Raw genomic sequence first — 23,616 nt, 5'->3', positions numbered from 1 at the left:
TCAGGTACATGATCATCTAAGGACAAAAATTGGAGGGAAAACCAACTAGGTGTATGCTGCTAATGTGTAACTGGGACTGTGACTTGGAAAATTAACACTGTGCCTTATAATATAAGAGAGACTATATGAAAGCACCAAACAAAGAGAGCTCCATTTGCAAAATGAGTTGAATTTTGAACCAAGTATCTTAGTAAAAACACTTAGCAGTGCACTAGAATCATTAGTCCATTTTGCTAACCATAAAGTGCAAGTTAATGAGAGTGGAGGAGGATTAAGTTTACGGGATCAGAAAAATCGAATTAGAAAAGCTAACAGAGTAAGATTATGGTGAGCAACAGGAAAACGTGGCATTATTATTACAATATCAGAATGCTAACATAGCATAGCATAGCCTGTTTGCGACTCTCAAAACACTTCCTTCTTAAATCTGCATTTAAATGCTTTTCCCGTCCACATACTCCGTGTCCTCAACTCGTTGAGCGCATCTCCCTGCGGAGGTATTGGGTTCCACACAAGTGCTCGGAGCCCAACACACACCTGTCTCGGCTTGCCTGCTGTCCATCAAAGATGTCTAAACATTGCCCGCCTGAACGATAGGCAGATTGAGTCAGCTGGCATGGCTGCCCCAAACAACCTACAACAAGACCATCCAAACCTGCTGCCGCTTCCCCCAACGCTGTCATGTCCAAGCACTGCTAATTGCTAAGAGTCCTCTCCGGTCTGGGCCTCCTCCACTGGCCTGTGAGTCATCTCTTCCGAGCCGATTGAGGCGCCGAGGCCTGAAGGTCCAGGGCCAGCTTTCTGCTCTGGTTCTTTATCAGCGCTTTCAGTGTCTCCGAACCCTGAGCCAAGATTCAGTTTCCAGCCCACTCCTTATCGCAACCCTTTACCACTAATTTATTTTATTTATTTATTTGTCTGCTGCAAGAGACCACTAGAAGAGCTTTCTGTTTTTATTCTCCAGTGCCATGTTTTCAGTTTTCTACTTTTCATAATGTGTATTAATCTGCTTGAGTTTACTCAACAGTTGACCTTATCCATAGCAACGGGAGAATGCCTGCCGTTTTACATCATGCACACAATCTGTTCCCCATTTCGTACAGCTGGAATTCGAGTGAGGCAATGGGGTTAAGGAGCCAAGCAAGGCCGGAGAAGTCGACCTGAAAATGAGACACCCCCACCGCCTTTTAAGGCTCTCAGCACCATGAGAATATACTGACAGGCGCGCAGAAATAAAGAGTGCTTGAAATTAACATGCACTGAATGCAATTGCCAACATATGAATGGATCTCGCATGTGCATGCAGATGTGCAGACAGAAGGCGTTTGTGTAATACAGAGCTGGTGGTCCAAGTAGCAGCCACGTCACTAAATCTGAGTCTAAATCTGAAATGAATTGGCTACACCGCACAAGAAGCTGAACTGAAATTTGACCTGGAATGACCAGAAGAGAACAGAACAGTTCCGGAACAGAACAGAGAACAGTTCCGGTATTCTTTACATTAATTTTTAAAAAGTCTTTGCTAAAGAGATGAACCAAACCTACCAGTTACGAGGTGAATCACAACACAACGAACTTTGATTTGAAGCAAAAAAGTAATTGAAGAGACAAAGGTACAAGAATGTGTATTTAACAGCTTCAATGAGGGAAAGAACTACAATCCCATGAAGCATTGCAAATGACAATCAAATAAAAAATGATGGATAAATATAAATATATACTGTATATATATATACTGGTTTGAAGAAGCAGATCATCCGGGTACTTTCTGCCAACTCTGTTATGAGTACCATGAATTCAGACATACTTCTTTTGTCATATACTGTTTTTCTCCTACTATATAGTAGGGAAGTATGCGATTTCTGATGCAGCCTTGGTGTGATTTGATCTATTCTCTAATTGGAAGAGATTCCTTTGCAGAAACATGGGTAATGTAGTTTCTCACCAGGATGCCAGCTGTTAAACAATTATTTCAAAAATACATGACTTCAACAAAAGCATATACCGTTAATTAACAACCTCATAACTCATAGTGGGTCTGTCTTTAATAGTTTATGTTATTGTAAAATATCGATTCCCCTTTGGAGAAAATGAATGGCATTTTTACTTCCAGAACCCAGCTTCAATTTCACTTCTTTTTAAACCTACTTCCTTACATTTGGATTTGAACTGCAATTGTGCATCCTGTTTGCTACCTCAATTTCAAGTCAATTCAAATTTAGAAAGTAAACAAGAATTTAAAAGGCATTCTCAATTTAACTGTGAACAATGCACAACCCTGCAGCACAGACAATCATGACACTGCCTTGGGTCAACATTACGACAGTCAGCTAGTGCAGCTCTACAGACACAACCGAGAGTCACTTTACTTACTGTACAATTAGGATTCAGCTCCAAAGCCCCTTTAGGCCGCCTTAGGTAAACCTACAGCTCATGTCTAAAAGGACGTGATCAGCACTGCCTGTCAGGAGAAGTTTCATTTAGCTGCGGCTGCCAAAATGCATACGTAACCAGAGCCATTATTCAGCTCTGTTGAGGGATTTTCAGGAGTTAGCAAACGCCATTCCGAATGAAGAAGCTCCCCGTTAGGAACACAGAAGCATTACGCTTGTTTCTTCGGTTAAAGGGCGTGGGTGTCTTCACAATTGACTTGGTTTCATCCTCCTTCCTGAAATTTGGCATAGAGCTCCTGGCACTGGCCAGCCAAACCCTGTGCAGTAAAGTGCTAACATTTCATGACAAAGGAGGCTCTGAAACGCTGCCCCCTCTGCCTGCACCTGCCCTGCGTGGGCAAGGGAGGTGAAACAGTGGGTACGAAGGTTGAAAGCACTGATTGTGAAGTCTTCAGTGCACGTGTGGATCTTCCCCCCTCTGCTTCCAGTTTTGTCTTGAAAACTGAGAGGTTAGTAGTTAAAGACAAACAGGAATCTTTTTAATGTGTTTTATCCTTGCTTATTTACTTGAAGTTTTTTAGGGAAAGCCCAAGTGGTGCATCAACTAAATGTTTTGGGGAACATTTGGCTTTGGCGATAGCTGAGAAGCAAATAGCAATTAGCAATCAGCAAAATAGCAATTAGCAATCTCCTTTGTGTCTGCGGTCGAAGGTTTCATGTGACTGAAAAGGCAACATCATACAGCCTGGTTGCAACAAGAATAGCAAACTATAATCTGCATCTTTGTTTCACTAGAAAAAAAAAACACTGATACATTTGCATATATATTTACTTTTGTCATTGATTTTAAATATACATATATAGGCTATATCATTGACCAAAGGAAAAAAATATTTAATTTTATACACACACACACACATATATACATACACACATATATATATATATATATATATATATATATATATATATAGTGTGTGCAGAATTATTAGGCACGTTGATTTTCTGATCATATTTTATTTCCAGGAACATTTTGCCAATTCCAAACCATATTAATCTTAATAACTACTATTAATTTTGTATTTAATCATGTATAAGTGATATATAATTGTTCATGAAGGCTGGAAATGAAAAATGTCTTATTTTCAGGTGTGCAGAATTATTAGGCAAGTTTTCTTTTACAGATAAAATAAGCCAAAAAAGAGATTTAACTCAGACTGAAAAGTCAAAAATTATTAAATCCCCATGAGAAGAATGCAATACTAATGCAATACTAGAGATTGCAGTTAAGGCATGACCATTGGACAGTGAAATGCTCATTGGGTCAGCAGGGTCAGACAAAAACAGGTGGAGAAGAAAAGACACATGTTAACTGCAAAAGAATGAAGAATTAAGGTGAAGAATTAAGTGTGAAACCATCAGGAACCCTTTAGTCTTCAGCGCCACCATTTTCCAGAACTCCAACCTACCTGGAGTCTCCAGAAGTGCAAGGTGTCAGGGTCTCAGAGACTTGGGTTAGGCAAAGAATCCTAAAAAATGATCCCCACTTAATAAGAATCACAAGCTGAAGTGTTGTGAAAGTCTGAGTTAAATCTCTTTTTTGGCTTATTTTATCTGAAAAAGAAAACTTGCCTAATAATTCTGCACACCTGAAAATAAGGTATTTTTCATTTCCAGCCTTCATGAACAATTATATATCACTTATAAATGATTAAATACAAAATTAATAGTAGTTATTAAGATTAATATTGTTTGGAATTGGCAAAATGTTCCTGGGAATAAAATATTATCGGAAAATCAACGTGCCTAATAATTCTGCACGGCCTGTATATATATATATATATAAAAAAAAATATTTTGTCAATGATTATAAACAATTACATATAAAACAATATACAACCAAATATATTTCATATTTTTAACTATATAATTATTATATTTCATATTTTTAACTATATAATTATATATATAATTTACTTCTTTTTTATGATTTCTTTGTTGATGGAAAAAATTACAGACACAGCTGTATCTTCAGAACAACAAAAGATATCAAATCAAAGTGACAATTGGTTGATGTCAATAGGCAGCACCCATCCCAGTCCTCATGCTACATAATTCTAGAAGGCCATGATCACATGACCATCTCAAGAGGTCCCCTTGAGGAACAACTGTTCTCCCCAGATCCAAAGCTGACCCACAAACAGCTCTAGCAACCTATGCTTTAGTGCCAAAGATGATCAAATAGGCTGTACAATCTCTCTGGATATATATCAAATAGCAGTCTTGCATGTAGATATCTGTGCATGCAAATTCCCAATTGTATCCTCTCTAACCCATAGTTGACGCATAGACACACACTACTCCTACAAGACTAAAGGGGTCAAAGATAATTAGCCATGGCCGATCTGTTGCAATTAATACGAGCATACAGCCGGTGTGTTGAAGGGAACGTTCCGACAGCTGACGGGGGACGAAGGAGAAATGAATCACTAGTCTGGTGGGCTCAAGGTGGTAGCGAGTGTATGAGAGAGGGAAAGGGAGTTTGGGGGGTCATTCAGTGGGGATTAGAGATTTTGGGAGGCAAATGGGCGGAGCGGGAGGCAGCTGCGGAGCCTTTAGAGGCTCTGTTGAGGCACAGAGGGGGAGCTTTGTCCCCTCTGCGAAGAGGCTGGATCTGCTCCAAAAAGAAACCCACCGCCAACACTCAATACTCTTCTTTGTCATCCCTCACCACCTTCCATTTTAGAGGAAAGGTGCCCCCCTATTCTACACAATGCAGCTTTCCATTGTCCTAATCTTATGTAAGGGGCTTTTCTCATTTAAGCCCCAAATGTCTCAGCACAAATGCTAAATTGCCCCAAATGCAGGACACAGGCATTAAATGATTTTGCACTTATAACCTCATTATGCAACGGGAGGGCATGCCACAGCAACCGGCAAGCCAGGTGTCATGATGGGGGATCTACGATTAAAGAAATGTGCTGGAGGCTTTTGTGTCTTTTGATTGTGCTTCAGTGAAAAAATTATTATTAATCAAATGGCTTTATTAACATGGTGATGTTTGAGTTTTGATTAAAGATGGCTTCTGAATAATTATTCTGTTGATTAAGTGTCAGAATATTTTTTTATTATTAATTATATATTAATATTAATGTTACTCAAAATTATTTGCATATTTATAATTATTTTATTGGCAATTTTGAGAATATTTATATTATTTTAGTTCAGAAATCTAACGAGAACCTTGTTGAATATATTATTTTTGGTCAAGTAAATTTAAAAAAAAATGTTTTATTCTATATATATATATATATATATATATATATATATATATATATATATATATATATATATATATATATATATATATATATATATATCAATGCTACAACAAAAAATATTACATTTATTTTAATACGGTTGGTGTTTGCATTACGCTTTAATCGGCCAGTGAGAGCAACAGGACATCTGCCACCGCTTTTTTCTCCTTCGCGGGAACTTCAAAATGGAGGCCATGCCATTATGCGATTGGCTGCCGGAGTCTAAGGCCTCTCTACGTGACTGGACTGCAAGAGTATCCATCCTTACTGCGGCTGACTCTCACTCTCTCAGACCACGCTTCTGTCTCGCCCTAAGCCCAGAGGCAACCATCGGCACAGAAGCGAGAGACATCTTTGTCGCCTGTCTACCTGCCTGCTGTAGCTGTGGAAACAGAGAAAGACGGCTATAATGATGATGGTAGAGGGGAACCTCTTGCCTCTAGAGCCGTCACTTTAATTCCCATCTCTTAGGCAACCAAGTGTAGAGACTAACAAAGCATGCTTTGTCTCTAAGGGGGGAGTGAGAACCCGTAGGGAGGAGGGCGTGTCTGTGACAAAGGGGGATGGGGGGTGTCGGCCCCGTCAGCTCTGCACCAAACCCCAGGAGAGGTCCCACCTTCGTGGGACAGATCCTGTGCACCTTGCGTGCAGCTATAAGACATGAAAGTCACAATCTAGACATGGCTGGAAAATCTAATGCTGTTTTTAAATTGTTTACAATTTATTTGAACAATTTAAAGCTTTTGTTTACAATAACAAAGTAGGGACTTGTGTACCAATGTAAAGCAAAAAAAAAAAAATGGTATTAAAAAATTTAAGTATTACATATTTGAGAAGAAAAAAATTAAAATTTACAAGCCTTATATATATAGTATCACTAAATCAATTTCCTGTACTCGTGCCAAAAAATATATCCACTTATCCAAATCGATATACATTTACATTACATTTATAAATGATTTTATCCAAAGCGACTCACTTTTACCAAAAGTTGCACATAAGCTTCTCTCGGCAAAATTATGTAAATATCCATGCATATAGATCAAATCTGTTAAGCTCCTGCATTGCTGAGCTTTGAGCGTGGGGGGTTGGCTTTTACTGATGAGCTCATCATAAAATGTGCAGCAGATGACAGAGTGAACGCAGCGAGAGAAGAGGATGGCTGTCTCCCACTGACACATTCATCATCTCTACACCACTGACAGACTCAGACAAAAGCACAGAGACAGGCCCACTTATGTAACACGTCAGGACTCCCACTGACACACTGGATGCATTTCTACATAAAAAGGGACTTGTTCGATACAACTACTACCACTACTATGAGTTAACAGATATTTGCTATTCAATATGATTGATACGATTGGTCGATGTCTGATAAGATGCTGATGTATGCATAATCATTTAATGATGGCAATTATATGTTGAGATTTGTATTCCGAAATGAATTATATATTATATTATAATGATCTAATAAAATATATTTATATAAAAATAAACCATATGGATATATACTATAAATAAATAACATTTATTACATATAATTTAATAATAATGCTGTTAATCTCGAAATCAGCAATTAAAAACTGCTATATGTACATCGTGTTAAACAAATTCAGTCAACTGAGATTTACACGGTGCACAGCACTCTCACTTTTGCCAGTCTCCTATACACTCTTGTTTTTTGTCTCCGCATCATCACACACACACACTAACACCTCCTCAGGCAGATGGGAGACCAGCCTGCGCGCCTGCACCTCCCCCCAAACTTGAGGAGCTGTGTCGTCAACAATGTCAAAAGCTTCTATTGTCATTATGAGTGGCCCACCACTCCTCTTTGTCCTACACAGTTTAGACCCATCATTGACCATTCAAACAATTAGATATTCAATCACTCCTCCCCCTTCACTGTGTCATTCCCCTCTAAACTTCTTTCCATGTCTGCATCTTTTTGTCCTAGTGTTTCGGAGGGACCAGACATAACTGCACCGTCATAAATATATCAAATCCCTTGATACACTCAGACAGAGACACAAACACTCACAACTTCGAGTCTAATATGAGAAATGACAGGAGTGGCAGGCGGTAAGCTCAGTGTCAGAGGTTATTATATAGACCATGGGAAGGACTTACAGATGGGTCAAACATTTGGAGGGATATTTTTGGCTCTCAAATCCAAGATCCTCCTTGTCAGAATCCACTATTCTGCACATCGCCCAAGCATGGGACAGTTATTGAGGTCCTAAGCTCTGTGCCCATAAGCTCTCGCCCACTCGGTGCCTGGTCTAATGATGCACAGTCTGAGGGATGACAGACAGGGAATGCCACTGAGACCTACAGGAATGCTGGATTAAAGGCTCTCAGATCTACAAAATGGTTTACCGTTATCTCATAACTGGCTTCAGTTTCTAGAACTGACATCAACTCATTTGTTTTTACCATTTCCATGAGAGACTATTAAAAACAATCCAAACAAGCTGCATGATGAGAATGTCTAATATAACAAGCGCTATGCGAAATACTGGCTCCGGACGAGCAGGACCGTATGCAGTCGCTGCCCGGTGGAGGATCTGAATAGGTCGATATTCAGAAAGCTGTGTGTATTTCACATTTTTTGACTGATTTGATGATTCTAACATATTTGAAACAAATTTTCAATTCAGCAGTCAATCAGTCAAAATTGGTGCTGAAATTCAGAAGAAAAAATAAAGATTAAAGTAATAGTTTACCCAAATATAAAAATTCTGTCTTGTTCCAAACCTGTATAATCATATCAGTAGTAGTCAACCAATATGTTTTTTGTATGTATCCAATCCAATATGTATGCCGATATCATATGATATGATCTACATCATATCGGCCATCCGATATAAATTATATCACACGATTTAATATAAAGATAGTAAATAACAAATGCTGCAACTAAATGTATATTTATTTTACATTATATTTACAAAATTAGAAATAATTTGAAAATTAATCATATTTAAAATATATTTGAATAAAAAAATGTAAAAAAAATCAATAAAATAGATAAGATTTACATTTTGGATAGTAACTTCTTGATTCTAGTAAACTAATGAAGACGGAGAATGGAAAATCCTGTGCGTCTTGTTAGCTCTGTCAAAATAAAAGTCTCAGTTCATCCAGACAAATGTATTGGCCAATGTGAAAAAAAAAGTTAAATATCGGTCAGCATATCGGTAGGCCACTATATGACTGGCTTTCTTCTAGGGAACACAAAAGAAGATATTTTCAAGAATGTGTTTTTTGTCCATAAAATGAAAGTCAATAGTTTTTTTTTACTTCCCAATGTTCATTCAATTATCTTTTTTTGTGTTCCTCAGAAGATAGAACATCATACAGGTTTGGAACGACATGACGGTAGGTAAATAATGACAGAGTTTTCATTTTTTGAAGTGTGGGTTTGCAGGTAAGCCTCAGTGTTTCTGAACCAGTAATGCGAAAGATCACACTTTAATGTTCTGTTACACGCATCCCCTCTCGGCGCTACTGAATCGAGGTAAAAATTATCAAAATGATTTAGTCAGTGTACTTCCTGGGTGGAAGGAGATTGGCTTTTCAAAATTGAAGGGAAGGCACCTGCTATTCTCTTCAGTTCTCATGGTGAATTTTATCCTTTATCCTGTCTATTTGCAGTGGCAGGATCGATCAATAGTATTTGTACTGAAGCCTCATAGAGACGCACTAGAGATGGTGGTCGGCCGAGGGGGAGGGTGGAGTAAAGGACACGGCACCAATCCCATGATGCAAAAATTGATCCCTGGAATAAATTTGCAGTGTTCTATTAACGGTAAGTCCCTCTGAGGTTTTTTATTACATCTGGCGGAAAAGCCACACATTACAGAAGCAAAAGTACAACACCCAAGAGGAAAGAGAAATGAAAGAGAGGGGGTATCCAGGAAGATACCTTTGTGAAAAAGATCTACACATTAGCTTTTCTAAAAAAAGAGTACTTAAATAACATACCTTAAAGAATATACTTTTCGGACACTTAATTATTATGTGAAATTCAATAAAAATGTATTAGAATTTAATATATATTAAATGCAGTTAGTTGTATGTCTTGTATTTAAATATATTTGTAATATTATGTTTGTTATGATGAAGTTGCAATTTAATACAAGAAAGAAAGAAAGAAAGAAAGAAGTCACATTCTAAAGATCTTCCTGATGATCCCTGAAAAAGGTCTAGTCATACCTAATTGGAAGCGTCAGCAGGCTAAGTGGGCAACATGCTAATTATATCACAAATGTACTTTGATGTCCTAGCATCTTCATCATTTTCAAGATCACTGTCTGCGCCATCACTCCCATCATCCCCCTCGCTAAGTGTTTCTCTCTATATCGCTCTGTCTATGATGAGACTCGGTCAAACTGGCTCTGGAAAGCAAGGCTCTTTTGTATAAGACGGTTTGACTGTGTGAGTCTCAGGCACTGGCTGGCACTGAGGGCTAGCGGCCACAGAAGATGACGTCACGTGCCTGAAAAAGAAAACAAAGCCACAGGGATTAAGGGTACCTCGTCTCTCCTCCACAGCCCAGATGCCGACTATCCCACCGCCTCTGACAATGGCTCTTTTACATGCTAAAGACAATTAGCATGTAGGCTAGCACATAGCACTAATAGAGTTTACAGACAGACTGATTAACAAGCACTAAAATGTGTTGAATCATTAATTAGAACACGCAAGCTTTAGGACATAGGCCTATTGACATTTTAGGAGTTGACAATTTCAAGTAGCATACTGAGCAACTAGCATAGTGAGTGACTTCACCTTCTAAACGTAACACTCCTCAAGTGTGAATCTTTTAAGTTTATCCGTCTTCCACAGGCCGAATCAAGACACACACAAAAAAAGTCACATAATTACTTGCTAACATTTGCTAATTTATTAGCAATAAAGGCTAACTCTATCATGAACCTTGAGTGTTAGCAATCCCTTACAAAAACATTCTGTGGTGGTATCCACAGTGATGATAATTACAAGGTACTTTGATATAAATCATGGTATTTACATTGTAGAAACACCATCCAAAAAACATAAATGCCCAATAGTGTACGTCCTCGCAAATAATATATATTAATAATACTTTGTAAAATGTAAAATTAAAAGATTTACTCTAAAGTGCATTGTTTTAACAATCTTTTATCATACTTTAAAGTGCACTGATTTTGATGTGTTGACTAACATACTACACATGTAAAGTACATGATTTTAATTTTAATTGTAGTGTGTTATTCAATATTACATTTAAAGTAAATACTAAACAGCAACATCTTAAAAAAATGGTTTATTTCAAAAAATACATTACTACATTTAAGTATATTTTAGTTGACTATAAATGCTTGGCAGAAGGCTACACTTTAACCATATTGCAAAGACAATTATTTCAAAAATAATTATGAATTTATATATAAAGATATACTAATTAAGTAAGTCATAATTAAGTGTCAAAATGTACTCTTGAATTAATTGCATTTAATTTAAATGTATAAGACATTAATTTAACTGAAAATAACATGCAGTCAAGTGTCTGTAAATATTACATTCAGTTTTCACTTGGGTAAATTATTTTAAAAGTACATTATTTCCGTACTAAGTACTCTTTGTAAAAGAATTCTAAAGTTTAATTATTTTTCACAAGATAAATCAGCTTGAATTAAACTAAGCTCATCATAAATAAAAGTATGAGCTGTGAGTGAATGAGACTGAAGAAAGGGAGCAAAAACAAATAATATAAACACACACAGAAATCAAATTTCTACCCCTAGATTTGTAATATTGCGGCTTTTCATCTTTTGGCCACAAAGCTTAGGTCTTAAGCAGATTACACAGCAGAGAAATCAGTAATGTTGATAATGTGTGGGGGAGGGCAGCATGGCTCTCTGGGTATTAAACACTGAAAACTGCAATCACGGTGCTAGATTAGGAGCGAGCTTTAATATTGTGCTGCATACTGCTGAAAGGGACAGAGGCTGGATGGGGATCAGTGACTTGGACATGGAAAAGTCAGAATGTACACACAGTCAGGAAACCTGAGATGAAGAGCGCTGGCCAATCATAAAGAAAAAAAGGATGATGCAACTCTCTGGACTCATATCTGAAAATGCTGTGAGAAAAATCGAGCGAGTCTTGTGCATTAAAATGTGACTTTTAGAGCAGTTTTCTTTTTCATGCAAATGGCTGTGGAACATAAGCCTTTAAATTCAAAGTATTTTTTTGAGCAATTAACCCAAAAAGGAAAATTCTGTGATCATTTGTTCACCCTTGTGCTGTTTTTTCTGTAACCTGTATGACTTTTTTTTTCTGTAGATAACAAAAGAACATACGAATAGAACATATTTTGAGGAATGTTTTTAACTGTTTTTGTCCATACAATGAAGATATCATTGTATCAAATAATATTGATATCAAAATATCATCTTGTGGTGTCTTTAAGATGGAACAGTGTTCTTTACAGATGCAAGGTTGTTGTCAAATATGTCTGTTTCCCAATAAATGCAGCAGGAGATAAACTTGGAGCGAAGACAACTAATAAATTCATTCTGCAGAAATAATGGATGTCTCTGGCCAGCGCTGCTTTGTCCAAAATTAAATGCCAGTGCGGCTTCTATCACAGATGATGTCTTCAGAGATGTGATGTGCTTCCTAAAACAGTTTAGTGATTTAGTTATACCGGACACTTCTCTCCTGAAAAGGGAAAGAGTTCCCTCCTTCCCCACCCTGAGAGCAGCACAGCAGGTGGATCTTTTGACTCGCACCCAAGGAAAAGCTCAAGCTAATTTCCATACAGATGCCCCCTTCACTGGAGAGGAAGAACCCCCCATTAAGCACTCGAACAACCTAGCACAGCACCGGCAACTTCTCGCTGAATTCAGTAGCCATCACAACCCCCCGCTCTAGACATTGGAGCACTCAAGGTTGCCAAAACCAATGAAAAGGGGGGGGTGGGTAGGAGGTGTCTTGCATTTGGCATCTGCCATGGCTGGCCATCGCTCTGTGCTCTACATCCCAAGGGAAAAGGGACAGAGGTACCCTGTTGGACATGCCAATGATGGGAGGATGAGCAAATCGCACAAAGCCCTTTTAAGTAAGAGCCCAGAAGCCCCCCACCACTTCTCGTTTCCTCTGTCACCCCCTCCCTAAAAGCATCTGAAAGAATTCCAACACACACAGACACAAAACATCTCTCTTCTTCTCCCTAAATATTAATAGTGCTAGAAAAGGAGCATTCAGACATTGAACTCCATTCTGAGTCTCTCAGCTCATTGTCCTAACTTGATCTGGCACTATGTGCAACCTGAGCTCCGATAAAGGCCATATGGTGTGGCCGCAAGCCCAAAGGTGACAGCGTCCCATATGATTCTCATTAAGCACGAGTCGCCGTGACTTTGGGAACGAGGTACCTTTGGTAATGTATTAGCATAGACTGATAGCATAGATTAATTAAGATATAAAGCAATCCAGGTGCTTTGAAATGTGTGCCGTTTAATGACTGGATGTTAGAGTAGAGCAGTAAACAAGAGGAGGTTGATGAGGGTTCCCTTCAAGGCTTTCTGGAATTAGGAGACTTACCCGGGTAGAAGTCTTTGGATTTGGACAGCTTGATGGTGGCCCCTGTCTCTTTCTGTAGCTGGACAATAGTCTGACCACCCTTGCCAATGATGGAGCCTGCGGCGTAGCTTGGAATCAGCACCTTTAAGAAATATTCGCCTTCCTCTGGAAAAAGAGAAAGAGAAAAAAATTAACTCCGCAATAGATTTACCAAAATCTGGCACGTACAATAATAATAAACAAACAAGTATACAAATATCAATTTGCAACAGATAAATAAAAATAAAAAAAATAAAACTTTTCCTGTAATCTAACATTTACAATACCTCCTCCTACTACTACTACTACTAATAATAATAATAATAAATATTTGCAATAGATTTTAGCATTTTTGAAACATTAATCTGACATTTACAATAATAATAAATATTTGCAATGGATTTAAACTTTTTTATGTAATCTGACATTTACTTTTAAATTTGAGATTTAAAAAATGCATGCGCTTAAATGCATGCAATCAGTTTTGTAGACAAATATAAATTATGTCTACAACCTAATATTTTAATGGATGAATTTTACCAGGGAGAGTGAAGGGAAAGGCCGTCAACAAATGCCTAGGATACATGGGAACTTCTTTAATAATATATACAGTTTAAAAAGCATCCCAGGTGGCACCTCATGAATTTGGTTGAATGCCCAGAGTGTGCAGAGCTGTAATCTATGCAAAGCGTGGCTACTTTAAAGAAGCTAAAATAAGATCATTTTGATTTTGTTTTTTTTGTTTTTTGGCCTCTACATAATTCACATGCTTCCATTTGTGCTACATCATAGATTTAATGACTTTACTGTTATTATTCTGACATGTAAAATAAAGTAATAAAGAATGAGAAAGTGCATCCAAATTTTAGCTGGTAGTGAATTCTTAAATAGCTTTATTTCCTATGGCCTAAAGCATCGAATTGTTATCTGAAAAAAAGAAAGTATGACATAAAGTTTTACCATATGCTGATCAGAAATATCCAACTATTACCAAGTTGGCAAACTGAAGTGAAGACCTCATGGTTATAAAATATGGCTGCACAGAGCAATTCACATTTTTGCTAGACACTTTAATGCCTGACTTATGAGAAAAAGCACATATTGCCTAAATGGCAATCAGACGAGGTAGCTATAAATAAAAGTCAAGCTGAAATACTAGACCAGCAAAGAACTACAAGACTACTATAATAAGATCAGTGGACTTAACGAGTTGTAATTAAAGCTGAACCACACGTATTAATGCTTAAGTTAAGCAGGGCTGCTACCAGTCAAAAGCAGAACAAAAACTCCAGTGCAGGTACAAGAAAATTAGAAGCTATGCAAGTAGGAAAGGGATGAGGGTACATTTTGTTAAACGTCAATCAAAATAAATGCAAGAGAGGGTGAATTTCAAAAGACGTATTAGTAGACGCCATTTCAACGTAGACATTGTAATGTGTAGAAGTAGCCATTTATAGCAAGTGAAGAGCATGGCACATAAAATATAGCACAAGACATCCTGATTTCCCTTCCCTCTCTAGAGGAAGGTCAGCAAAGGTTTTCTTGAAAGTGGAGCAGCGGTGGGGCAGTAAAGTGCTTCATCTATTGTTGGGCTCTACCTGGCTGCAGCATATCCAGGTCAGCAGAAGCACAGTACATGGTCCCTACACCGTGACTTTAACATGACATTGTATCCCTCTGCCTGGGCCGCTTGGGTACGCGCTTAATATTCCACCACAATTAATCTGTGTCGGCTCCCAGAAGACGGCCGCTTTAGATTAGATTGTTATTCTGGAGAAGCAGTTTATCTTGTCAAGCTAGGCTGATGGCTAGGCTAAACTACATGCAGTTGCAGCCTAATACTGATGATTGGGTAAAAATGATATAGACTATGGAGTATTAATCTCAGAGTGCAGCTGGACAAGCAAACAAGCTAACAACAGCAACGACGGCGGGGATGCGTGGCATGTTTTGGTCGAAGGCCCGACTTAACCGCATCACTGACAAAGTAATGACACATGTCCGTAGTTACGTGTGAGCCAAAATAAGAGAAGTGTTAGTGTTCTGTTAACAAGATGGACGTCACAGATCAGATTGTTTTGAGCTGGAAACCATAGAGAGGGTTAGTATTAATACAGCAGATTTGGTTTAAGGTTAAAGAGATAGTTCAGGCAAAAATAAAAATTCTGTCATTATTTACTCACCTAATTACGGAGCCCTGCACATGAAATGTGGACAAATATATAGATGTATATCATGGCCACGAATTAAGAATTCATTACCATGATTTTTATTTTTTTATTCCATGGAACACAATGGAGTAAGTTTGAACAATGTACTGATCTCTCTTTTCCATGTAAATTACAATGAATGGGGACCGGAGATATTTCGAGCTTGAAAAACAATGCACTATAAAAGTAGTCCATATGATTTGTGCGCAGGTTCGTGTGGCGAAATTGAATTCGTAATTCACTGACAGTTGACGCCTCCACTGAGCTGGTAACTGACGAGGCTAAAGAACTGAATTCGAATCTGATTCGTGAAGGAATCACTCAGATTGGTTTTGTGAACTTGATCTACTGATAATTGAAAAGATCTGACTCTGGCAGAATGATTCTTAATGATTCTGACATAATTTAAACAAGCAAATTCCATTTTTAATGAATAATGACTTAATGTCTGTTTCTCATTCAAAGCTTTTATGACTTCAGAAGACTGAAGACCACTTTTATGATACTTTCATGGTGCTTTTTTGTCATTTTGGAACTTGACAATCACAGTCCTCATTTACTTTTATTATATCTAAAATCACATTTTGTGTTCCACTGAAGAAAAAATGTCATACAGGATTGGAATGACATGAGGCTGAGTAAATGATGCCAGAATTTTCTTTTATTTATGGGTGAACTATCCCTTTAAAAGTAGGCAATGGGTTGATTTTAACAATGTTTAAGTCTTCTTGAGATAATCTCGTTAGAATCACACGCCAATGGATCTGGACGTGTAATGAAGCGGATCTCTAACTAAAGAAGTATAGTCTCATATTTAGCCACACTAGTGCTGGATGCCACCAGATTATGAGTTACATAAACAACAAGGGAATAATGGAGGTTTACTGCGACATAAATAAATGTACTCAGAACTAGGCTCATGAACAGCTCTAAATGACAAGTCTAGATTTTTCACTCGCGTACTAAAAATTGCTGTTGTTTTCACACATTATGAATAGGCGGTTCAAACTGTGTCTACAGAACACTACAGATACATGCTTTTCTGCAATGACCCAGATTTCTCACAGAGCTAAGACTGTCCTCCTTTTGATTTGGATGAGTCTAAATTTAACCTTGATTAATATGGCGTGGGGTTCATAAATAATGTGTATCATGCATACATAAGTATTCTCTCTTCAAAAAGCATCTAACAAAAGTCTGTCATAAACTGGATCACGGATGCATCCAGACCGGCTATAATTGACATTATCTACTCTAATTAATGTAACACAATAGACACGAGATATTATGTCAAGCATCACATTTTCATAACAATATTAGGCTGTTTTAAAGGTTACATATTTTACTTTAATTATGAGCAGCAAAATATTACAAAGCAGTGTGGCAATTATGCAGTAAAAAATAAAGAAAGAAATAAACATTATAGAGTTAAAGGTAGACTCTGGTTTGCAGATAACAAGATCTGTACGTAATTTGGGCAGAAAATTAAACATTACCGTGAAATCCGACAAAATCTGATGAAAATGGAGGATCATGGATGGCCGGTTGGTTGCATCTCTCTAAAAGAATGTGAATGAGAAAATTAATCTTTGTGGAAATGTCAGATAGAAAAACAAAACAAAGTGAAACATGACAGAGTCAATGACAAGAGTCTACCTTCAAACCTCCTGCTCTAATTTGTGATTGTGAATGTTTACGTCATGGATAAAGATACAAGATGCTGTAATCATGAACTTTAAAATAATGACTTCTTGGTTTCCAATTATTTTCTGACCTGATAACAATGTTCAATGGCATTGAATTGTTCTACATTGAATGGCACTGTAAATTCAAAGATTATTCCAGGTTCAATACACGTTAAACTCAATTAACAACAGCACTTGTGGCATAATGTTGATTACCACAAAAATTAATGGATTAACTTATTACTAATTTTCTTTTAAAGAAACAAATTAGTAAAGAGGGCCAATCTGTAAACATTGATATAATCACTGTTTAGCCACAAGTAAACAATATGCGTACTAACATGAAAGTGTGGGAAACATGAGTGTGGGAAAAACCCCTAACTAAACTTTTATGTATACAGTTATTTCCAATTTTTCAACTTAGTTGCCGTGAAATGTCTAAAGCCCTAAAATAACTGTAAAAATGAAGAGAAACAAGAACTCATGTAAGTGCTTTTATATTAAGCTTGTTAAGCATGTTTCTGCTTTTAAATTTACTTCACTTTCATTTTAAGTGCCTCACTGATTTTTGTTTCTTTTCTTTAAAACAGAAAAGAAAACTAGGAACCAGTCAATAACAAAATATTGCCACAAATGCTGTCAATTGAGTTTAACTTGAACTTATATATCAACCATAATCAGTACATCAGAATAAAAGGCATTCTCATTTTATTCTCTTCTAAAACATGGAGCATCTACAGCCCAAGTTTGAGTTGGATCAAGCATATTTCCTGTCACTTGTCAACACAAAAGCCCTGGCTGAGAAAAATCAGTGGATTACACTCCACGCATATCCGTAGCAGTGCCTTTGAGGGAAATGAGTCCCTCCCATTGTGCTACACCGGGAACAAAACAAGAACAAGTTGGTATGCTGTTTTTCTTTCCTCAAACTTACTTCATATCTTAAGTTCTCATCTTGCATGTATCTATGATTACACTGAGAAGTCAGAATAATTAATAAAAAAGCACAAATGGGTATTATTTATAATAAACCAGTGGGTGTAAATACAAATCATTGGTTGCAAGAGACTCCCAAGAGACCTGTGGTTCAGAAAAAGCAACGTCACCTTGAGGATTAATGGTTCCTGAGAGCTTATGTTGGGGGCCTTTCAAAAACAGACACAAAGCAATGAATTTTTTGTTTTCATTTGCTTTTGATTTTTAGTCTTTGACAAATAGATTTATACTGCATTAGATTTCAAATGCATCATTGGGTTAGACAGCATTTTTGCTTAAGCATAACAAACATCTAATTTTAGTGGAGCGATGAAAGGACCACTTTCCCTGCATGGCTGTCCAAGCAACTGCCTGACCAAAAATGCCTTCCGATATAAACATTGCAAACATACTCCTCGCTTTCTGCTGCACGTGAGAGAAAGCAGCATGCTTTGTTCTAACGAGCGCGAAGGCTCGAAGAAAAGCTTTCGCATTGCTTCTTTCATTCATCTCATCCATATTCATCTCAGGTCCCTTCCTCCATTCCACGGCAGACGAGCTGAGAGAGGCGAGCAAATCGTCCAATGTGGGGCTGCCTTTCACAACGCCCTCCCAAATCCTCGCCATCCTGCATGAGATTTTTTTTTTCTTTGACGCAGTGCATTAAAGAAAAAACTGAAGCAGCGCCCCCTTCATTTTGAAGTGATCGTACGGTGATCAATAGGCTGAGGGTTGCATGGATAATCAATGGCTTGCCGCTATTGATGGAAGATGGGAGAGATGGACCCGGGAAGGAGGAAGAAACGATTGCCTCGACCCATAATCATGATTAGAGGCGAAACAAACAAATGATGGGGGAGCACAACGCAGCGCACCCTAAATGTATTTTCTGCTGAGCCAATCAAAAAACTGTGCACTTAATCTGAAAACTGGTGGGAGTATTGCATTGTAGGATGTGAGAGAACAAGGTGGGCGACAGCGAAGAATCGTTTATTGGTCCCCCGTATAAATGCCTGAATCTTCAAACACAGCTGGCAAATCATGTTTACGTAACGACCCCTTCGAAGACGGATCCTGCGTCTATTTTTCATCCTGCGGGTAGAAATGCACAAGCGAGAGAATCTAAAAAAGAAGCTACTCACTGGTGCCGAGCAGCATCCGAAAATGTCTTTATATAGTAAAAACAACACAGGATTGTACACACACACACATTTCCACGTTTTCTTGCGGCCTCAGAGGGTCACAGTCCCCTCACGCCGTCCAGCTAGGACATATATGCCCTAAAACAACCTTTTGTAAATGGAAGCACTGTCCTGTGCCAATTCATCCATTTACAAAATTAAAACATTACATCTTATGAGACAGCTCGGGAACGCGGAGAGAGGCTCTTTGGTTAACTTGAAGCCGTCGAAGCCTTAACGATCAGTTGGCAGGATAATGATTATTGTTTTTAAGCCAACTGACTTTCATCTTAATGTCTATAACTTTCTTTCCAGGCAGCCTTTAAGATAAAATCCTTCATCTTCTGCCACATCATGATTTAATCCGCTAAAAAAAGTTCCAACAATATGCAAGTCATACAAAATATGAAACTAATCCTACATGTATGAAAACATTCAAATCAAAGAGTAAATGTTTAATGAGAGAAAACAAATTAGACCTATTAGTGTTGTAGGACTGTTGTTGTCAGTTGCTTTTCCCGTTTTCAGCATGCCAAGCTGGATCCATGCAGTACGCCATGCTCAAATATAGTCCAAAAAAATAAACTACATAAATGGTTCAGATTCACACTAACTTGGCCAAAGATCTGCCTGTTTAACTGCTGGTGTTTAAATATGAACCACAAAAATGTCGACTCTAAACGTATGTTAATACGTGCCATATTTATCTCTTTTACATGCCATAACTAATTTGACTCTTTTTTAATATAAATATAAATTCCCTTCCACATATTTATCAACATGCCTTACCAACTCTTAGAGATACAAAACACTAAATTAATAATAAAAAATTATTTCAGCATTTGCATTTGATAATTTTCCTGTAAGTTAATTAATATAAATATGCTTAAACATGTCATATTACAATACTAAATTAAGTTAACCGTTATAATATTAATATTAATACATCCTATACATCCTATAATATAAATACATTATTTTGAATAAATTGAAATAAATGAATTGAGTATTTGAATAGAATCAGGGATTCTACAGCTTTTGGTTAATACATTTCAATAGCTTTTATACTACGTAACTGGCTAAGGTTTTTAAAAATCATTTTATAGAGATTGCATGGACAAAGAACAATTTCTAACAGGTGATCTTTGATAGCTAAGCATAACAACACAAAATTGTATATTATTACCAATAGAAATTTCCATTATCCTTCCATGACATTTCAAGATTTTATAAATTTTTTGGTCATTTGCAGCCCTGGAAATGACAATATTAAAATTGTCCTTCCATAGTTGTGAGAACCCCATAGAATAATATGCCTTGGTAAATAAATTCCAGTGAAGCCTAGATCTCTTAAGCATCAAAGTCTTTTCATTTGAGCAAATGGATCTGCAGGTTATGCCTCCCACGGGTCCAGCATGCTTCTTCTGACTGACAATTCATTACGCTTTCAGCATCGATTCTTTCACATGTAAACATCCGCCAATCACTTCATCTATGCGCCATTATTAACCCTATAACTCTACAAATACTTGTTTCTTTTTTTATAAACCCTTTAGCAAGTGAAATAAGAGATTCTTGCACTTAAAAAACAAAACAAATGTTGGCCTTTAATGAAAATAAATATTGACCTCAGCCAATCAGTTGAGATATTGTTAATATTCCTAATATGTCACAGAGTTCAAAAAGACCTAAATAAGATTTATAAGATTTCCTGCTTGATGGGGATTTAATCATCACAGATCAGAAAAACAATGTTTTAAACTTTTTATCTGCTAAAAAACTAAGATCTACCAATCGGCCGAAAACAGTTAAGAGTTAAAGCTTATTTTGTTTTTAACTGATTAATTCGATGACTAGTCTGCATAACAGTTTAGCAGACATGTGTAGTGCACACAAGACTTCTTATGGCATCTGCCGGAATGCATAATAAACAAGCAAGCATGGGTCCAGTAGGCTATAAACAATAGACTACAGTCAAATATTGAAGGATCGAGTGCACATTCAAGCACTGAATACAGTCTGAAATTTCGAATATCAGTGATGCAGGTGAAGCATGCAAGTGTGTACCAAATTTTGAGCAACATTTTATATTAAATATTGCAACTGGTAATAAAATTCATAAATACAATTGATACAACAATTATTAGCACTATATTTGTATTTCTCATCCAAATATTATATTATCGTTTATCATGCATAATTTGAGTTTTCAGGGGAAAATAAAATAAAAGAATACGTAGATTCAAGGCACCAGAGCAAGGTCATCTGTGGTGATAGAAAGGATGCGTGAACGAGCCATGTTTTCTAATGTTTGGGTACGTGCTCATGATATTAGCCTATATTTAGAAATACACAACCCGTTTATTCCATACATAAGCCTTTAATTTAGGAATACTTGAGGATGTGTTTGGTAAACGACTGTCGTAAGTGCGTAAGTAGACGCAACCACCAATTCAGGGTCACTTAAAATGGACGCGAACTGTAAATATGAATTTAAAATCTCAGATGCACGTGTCTGGTGAAGCATGAGCACGTTAGATGGTGAGATGCTCCGTGGAAATCGAAAATGAATGAATATGCCATGAACGATTTTTGCTTTCATCTTTGCCATTGGGACTTACATCAAAGCACTTGTCTTTGGGAAGAGTCGCTAATTCATTGCCAAGTGAGTTGCCTATGTAGACAGCAGTTGGCTCTTACCTCCTGTGTTTGTGCGTTTGGTGCTGCTGGCCTCCGTCGGGGTCTCCAGGGGTCTTTTGCGGGAATCGGGGGGATCAGACTCCATGTGCGGCGGTTGATTGTGATGATGCGGATTGGAAAAAATCCCGTTTTGCTGCACTGCCCCACCGGCCATCATTTTTTATAAAGAAGCTTTAGGCTCGCTCTCGTTTCCCCTACACGCGATACGCAGATATGTTGTTTCTGAATGTGAAACCACGATGATATGAATGTTTGGGGTGCGTCGATCCTCCGTGGCAGCCTAGATACAGAATGAAAGACGCATCGATATCCAGTGGCTCGATTTTGCTTAGGCTGTAGGCTACTGATATTATTAATAACAAGTGATGTGGGAAACGTCCTCACTCGTGGCTCTGCGATGGCGCTCTCCAGCTGAAAACAATATGAGACCTCAGGCTCAGTGGTCAGCAGAACTCAAAAGATTCACTGCTAAAAATTGGGAAGATGCGCGAATAATAAATAGCAACGGGAAATGTGCAAGAGTCGAGAGGGAAAAACAGCGGATCCCGCATGCAGGTGGACAAACCCCTGCAGATAGAGCTGGACGGTGTTGAAGCGCCAGCTGGACGAGCGCTTGAAGGAGATGCGATGTTTTTGTAGGCTCTGACTCGGAGATGCTGCAGTCTTGCTTTCAGAGCATCTTTGCGCGTTTCTGCTGCTGGAGCGCGGAGCCGCGGGTGACGTCATGCGAAGCCGAGCGCGCGCCTGTCAAATGTGGAGGAACTAACACGCCCCCCTCTAGCTGCGATTGGTCGAGATTTGATTTTCTCCTGCGAAGCGAAGTATAAATCCTGCTTGTCACATGACAACACAGACAGGAGGAGGTGGTGGTGATAAAAATGCGAGAGCATCATTGAAAAATAGGCGCAGGGTTGTGAAAAATAATAGTCGTAGTTCTAAATGCGCAGCTCGTCTCTGTCTAACACCCAAGAATTCTACCACAGTATATTATTATTATTATTAGGGTATAATTAGCCTGTTATTGTTGTTGTTGTTATTTATAAATATATATGTTTAAAATATATTTTATATGGTATATTTTAATGTAATTTTATTATTATTAACAATACCTATTATCATCATCATTATGATTTTATTTATGATTATTATTAACAATAACTATTTATTATTATATCATCATTATTTAATATTTAAGTTTTATTATTATTTTTTATTATTTAATTTTACCTTATTATTATTATTGTTGTTGTTGTTAACAAATGTTTTATATATAGGCCTATATTTGAATATATATTTAAATATGTACATGTATTTATATAAATATTTTATATTAGGAATATTTTTAATGTAATTTTATTATCATATGTTATTAACAATAACTATTTATCATTATTATTATTAACTATAACTTTATTATTATTATCATCATTTTATTTTATTTTTAATGTAATTTTAATGTCATTTTTATTTTTATATTTATTTAATTTGACCTTATTATTATTATTATCATTATTGCAGTATTTGAGCTTTGAAAA

At 37.3% G+C, this 23,616-nt stretch overlaps 1 protein-coding gene across 2 annotated transcripts in view; it reads right to left on the bottom strand.

Annotated features, from left to right (window-relative positions):
* Positions 1–22,805, bottom strand: part of nova2 (NOVA alternative splicing regulator 2) — a 45,779-nt gene extending 22,974 nt beyond the window's left edge. The window contains exons 1-3 of one of the 2 annotated variants that reach the window (XM_084126142.1): positions 22,082–22,799; positions 17,037–17,099; positions 13,313–13,456 (exon numbers count right to left, since the gene is read on the bottom strand). In XM_084126142.1, the coding sequence (XP_083982268.1) occupies positions 13,313–13,456; positions 17,037–17,099; positions 22,082–22,238 (364 nt within the window). In that variant the 5' untranslated portion in view covers positions 22,239–22,799. Of the gene's footprint in view, positions 1–13,312; positions 13,457–17,036; positions 17,100–22,081 lie in introns of both variants that reach the window. The other variant, XM_084126143.1, reaches the window with a different exon arrangement.
* Between the last annotated feature and the right edge of the window lie 811 nt (positions 22,806–23,616).

This window comes from Abramis brama (assembly GCF_963993115.1).
Source record: "Abramis brama genome assembly, chromosome: 10".
Taxonomy (NCBI): Eukaryota; Metazoa; Chordata; class Actinopteri; order Cypriniformes; family Leuciscidae; genus Abramis; species Abramis brama.
Note: the sequence above shows the minus strand (reverse complement) of the source record. Positions and strands in the feature narration are given on the sequence as shown.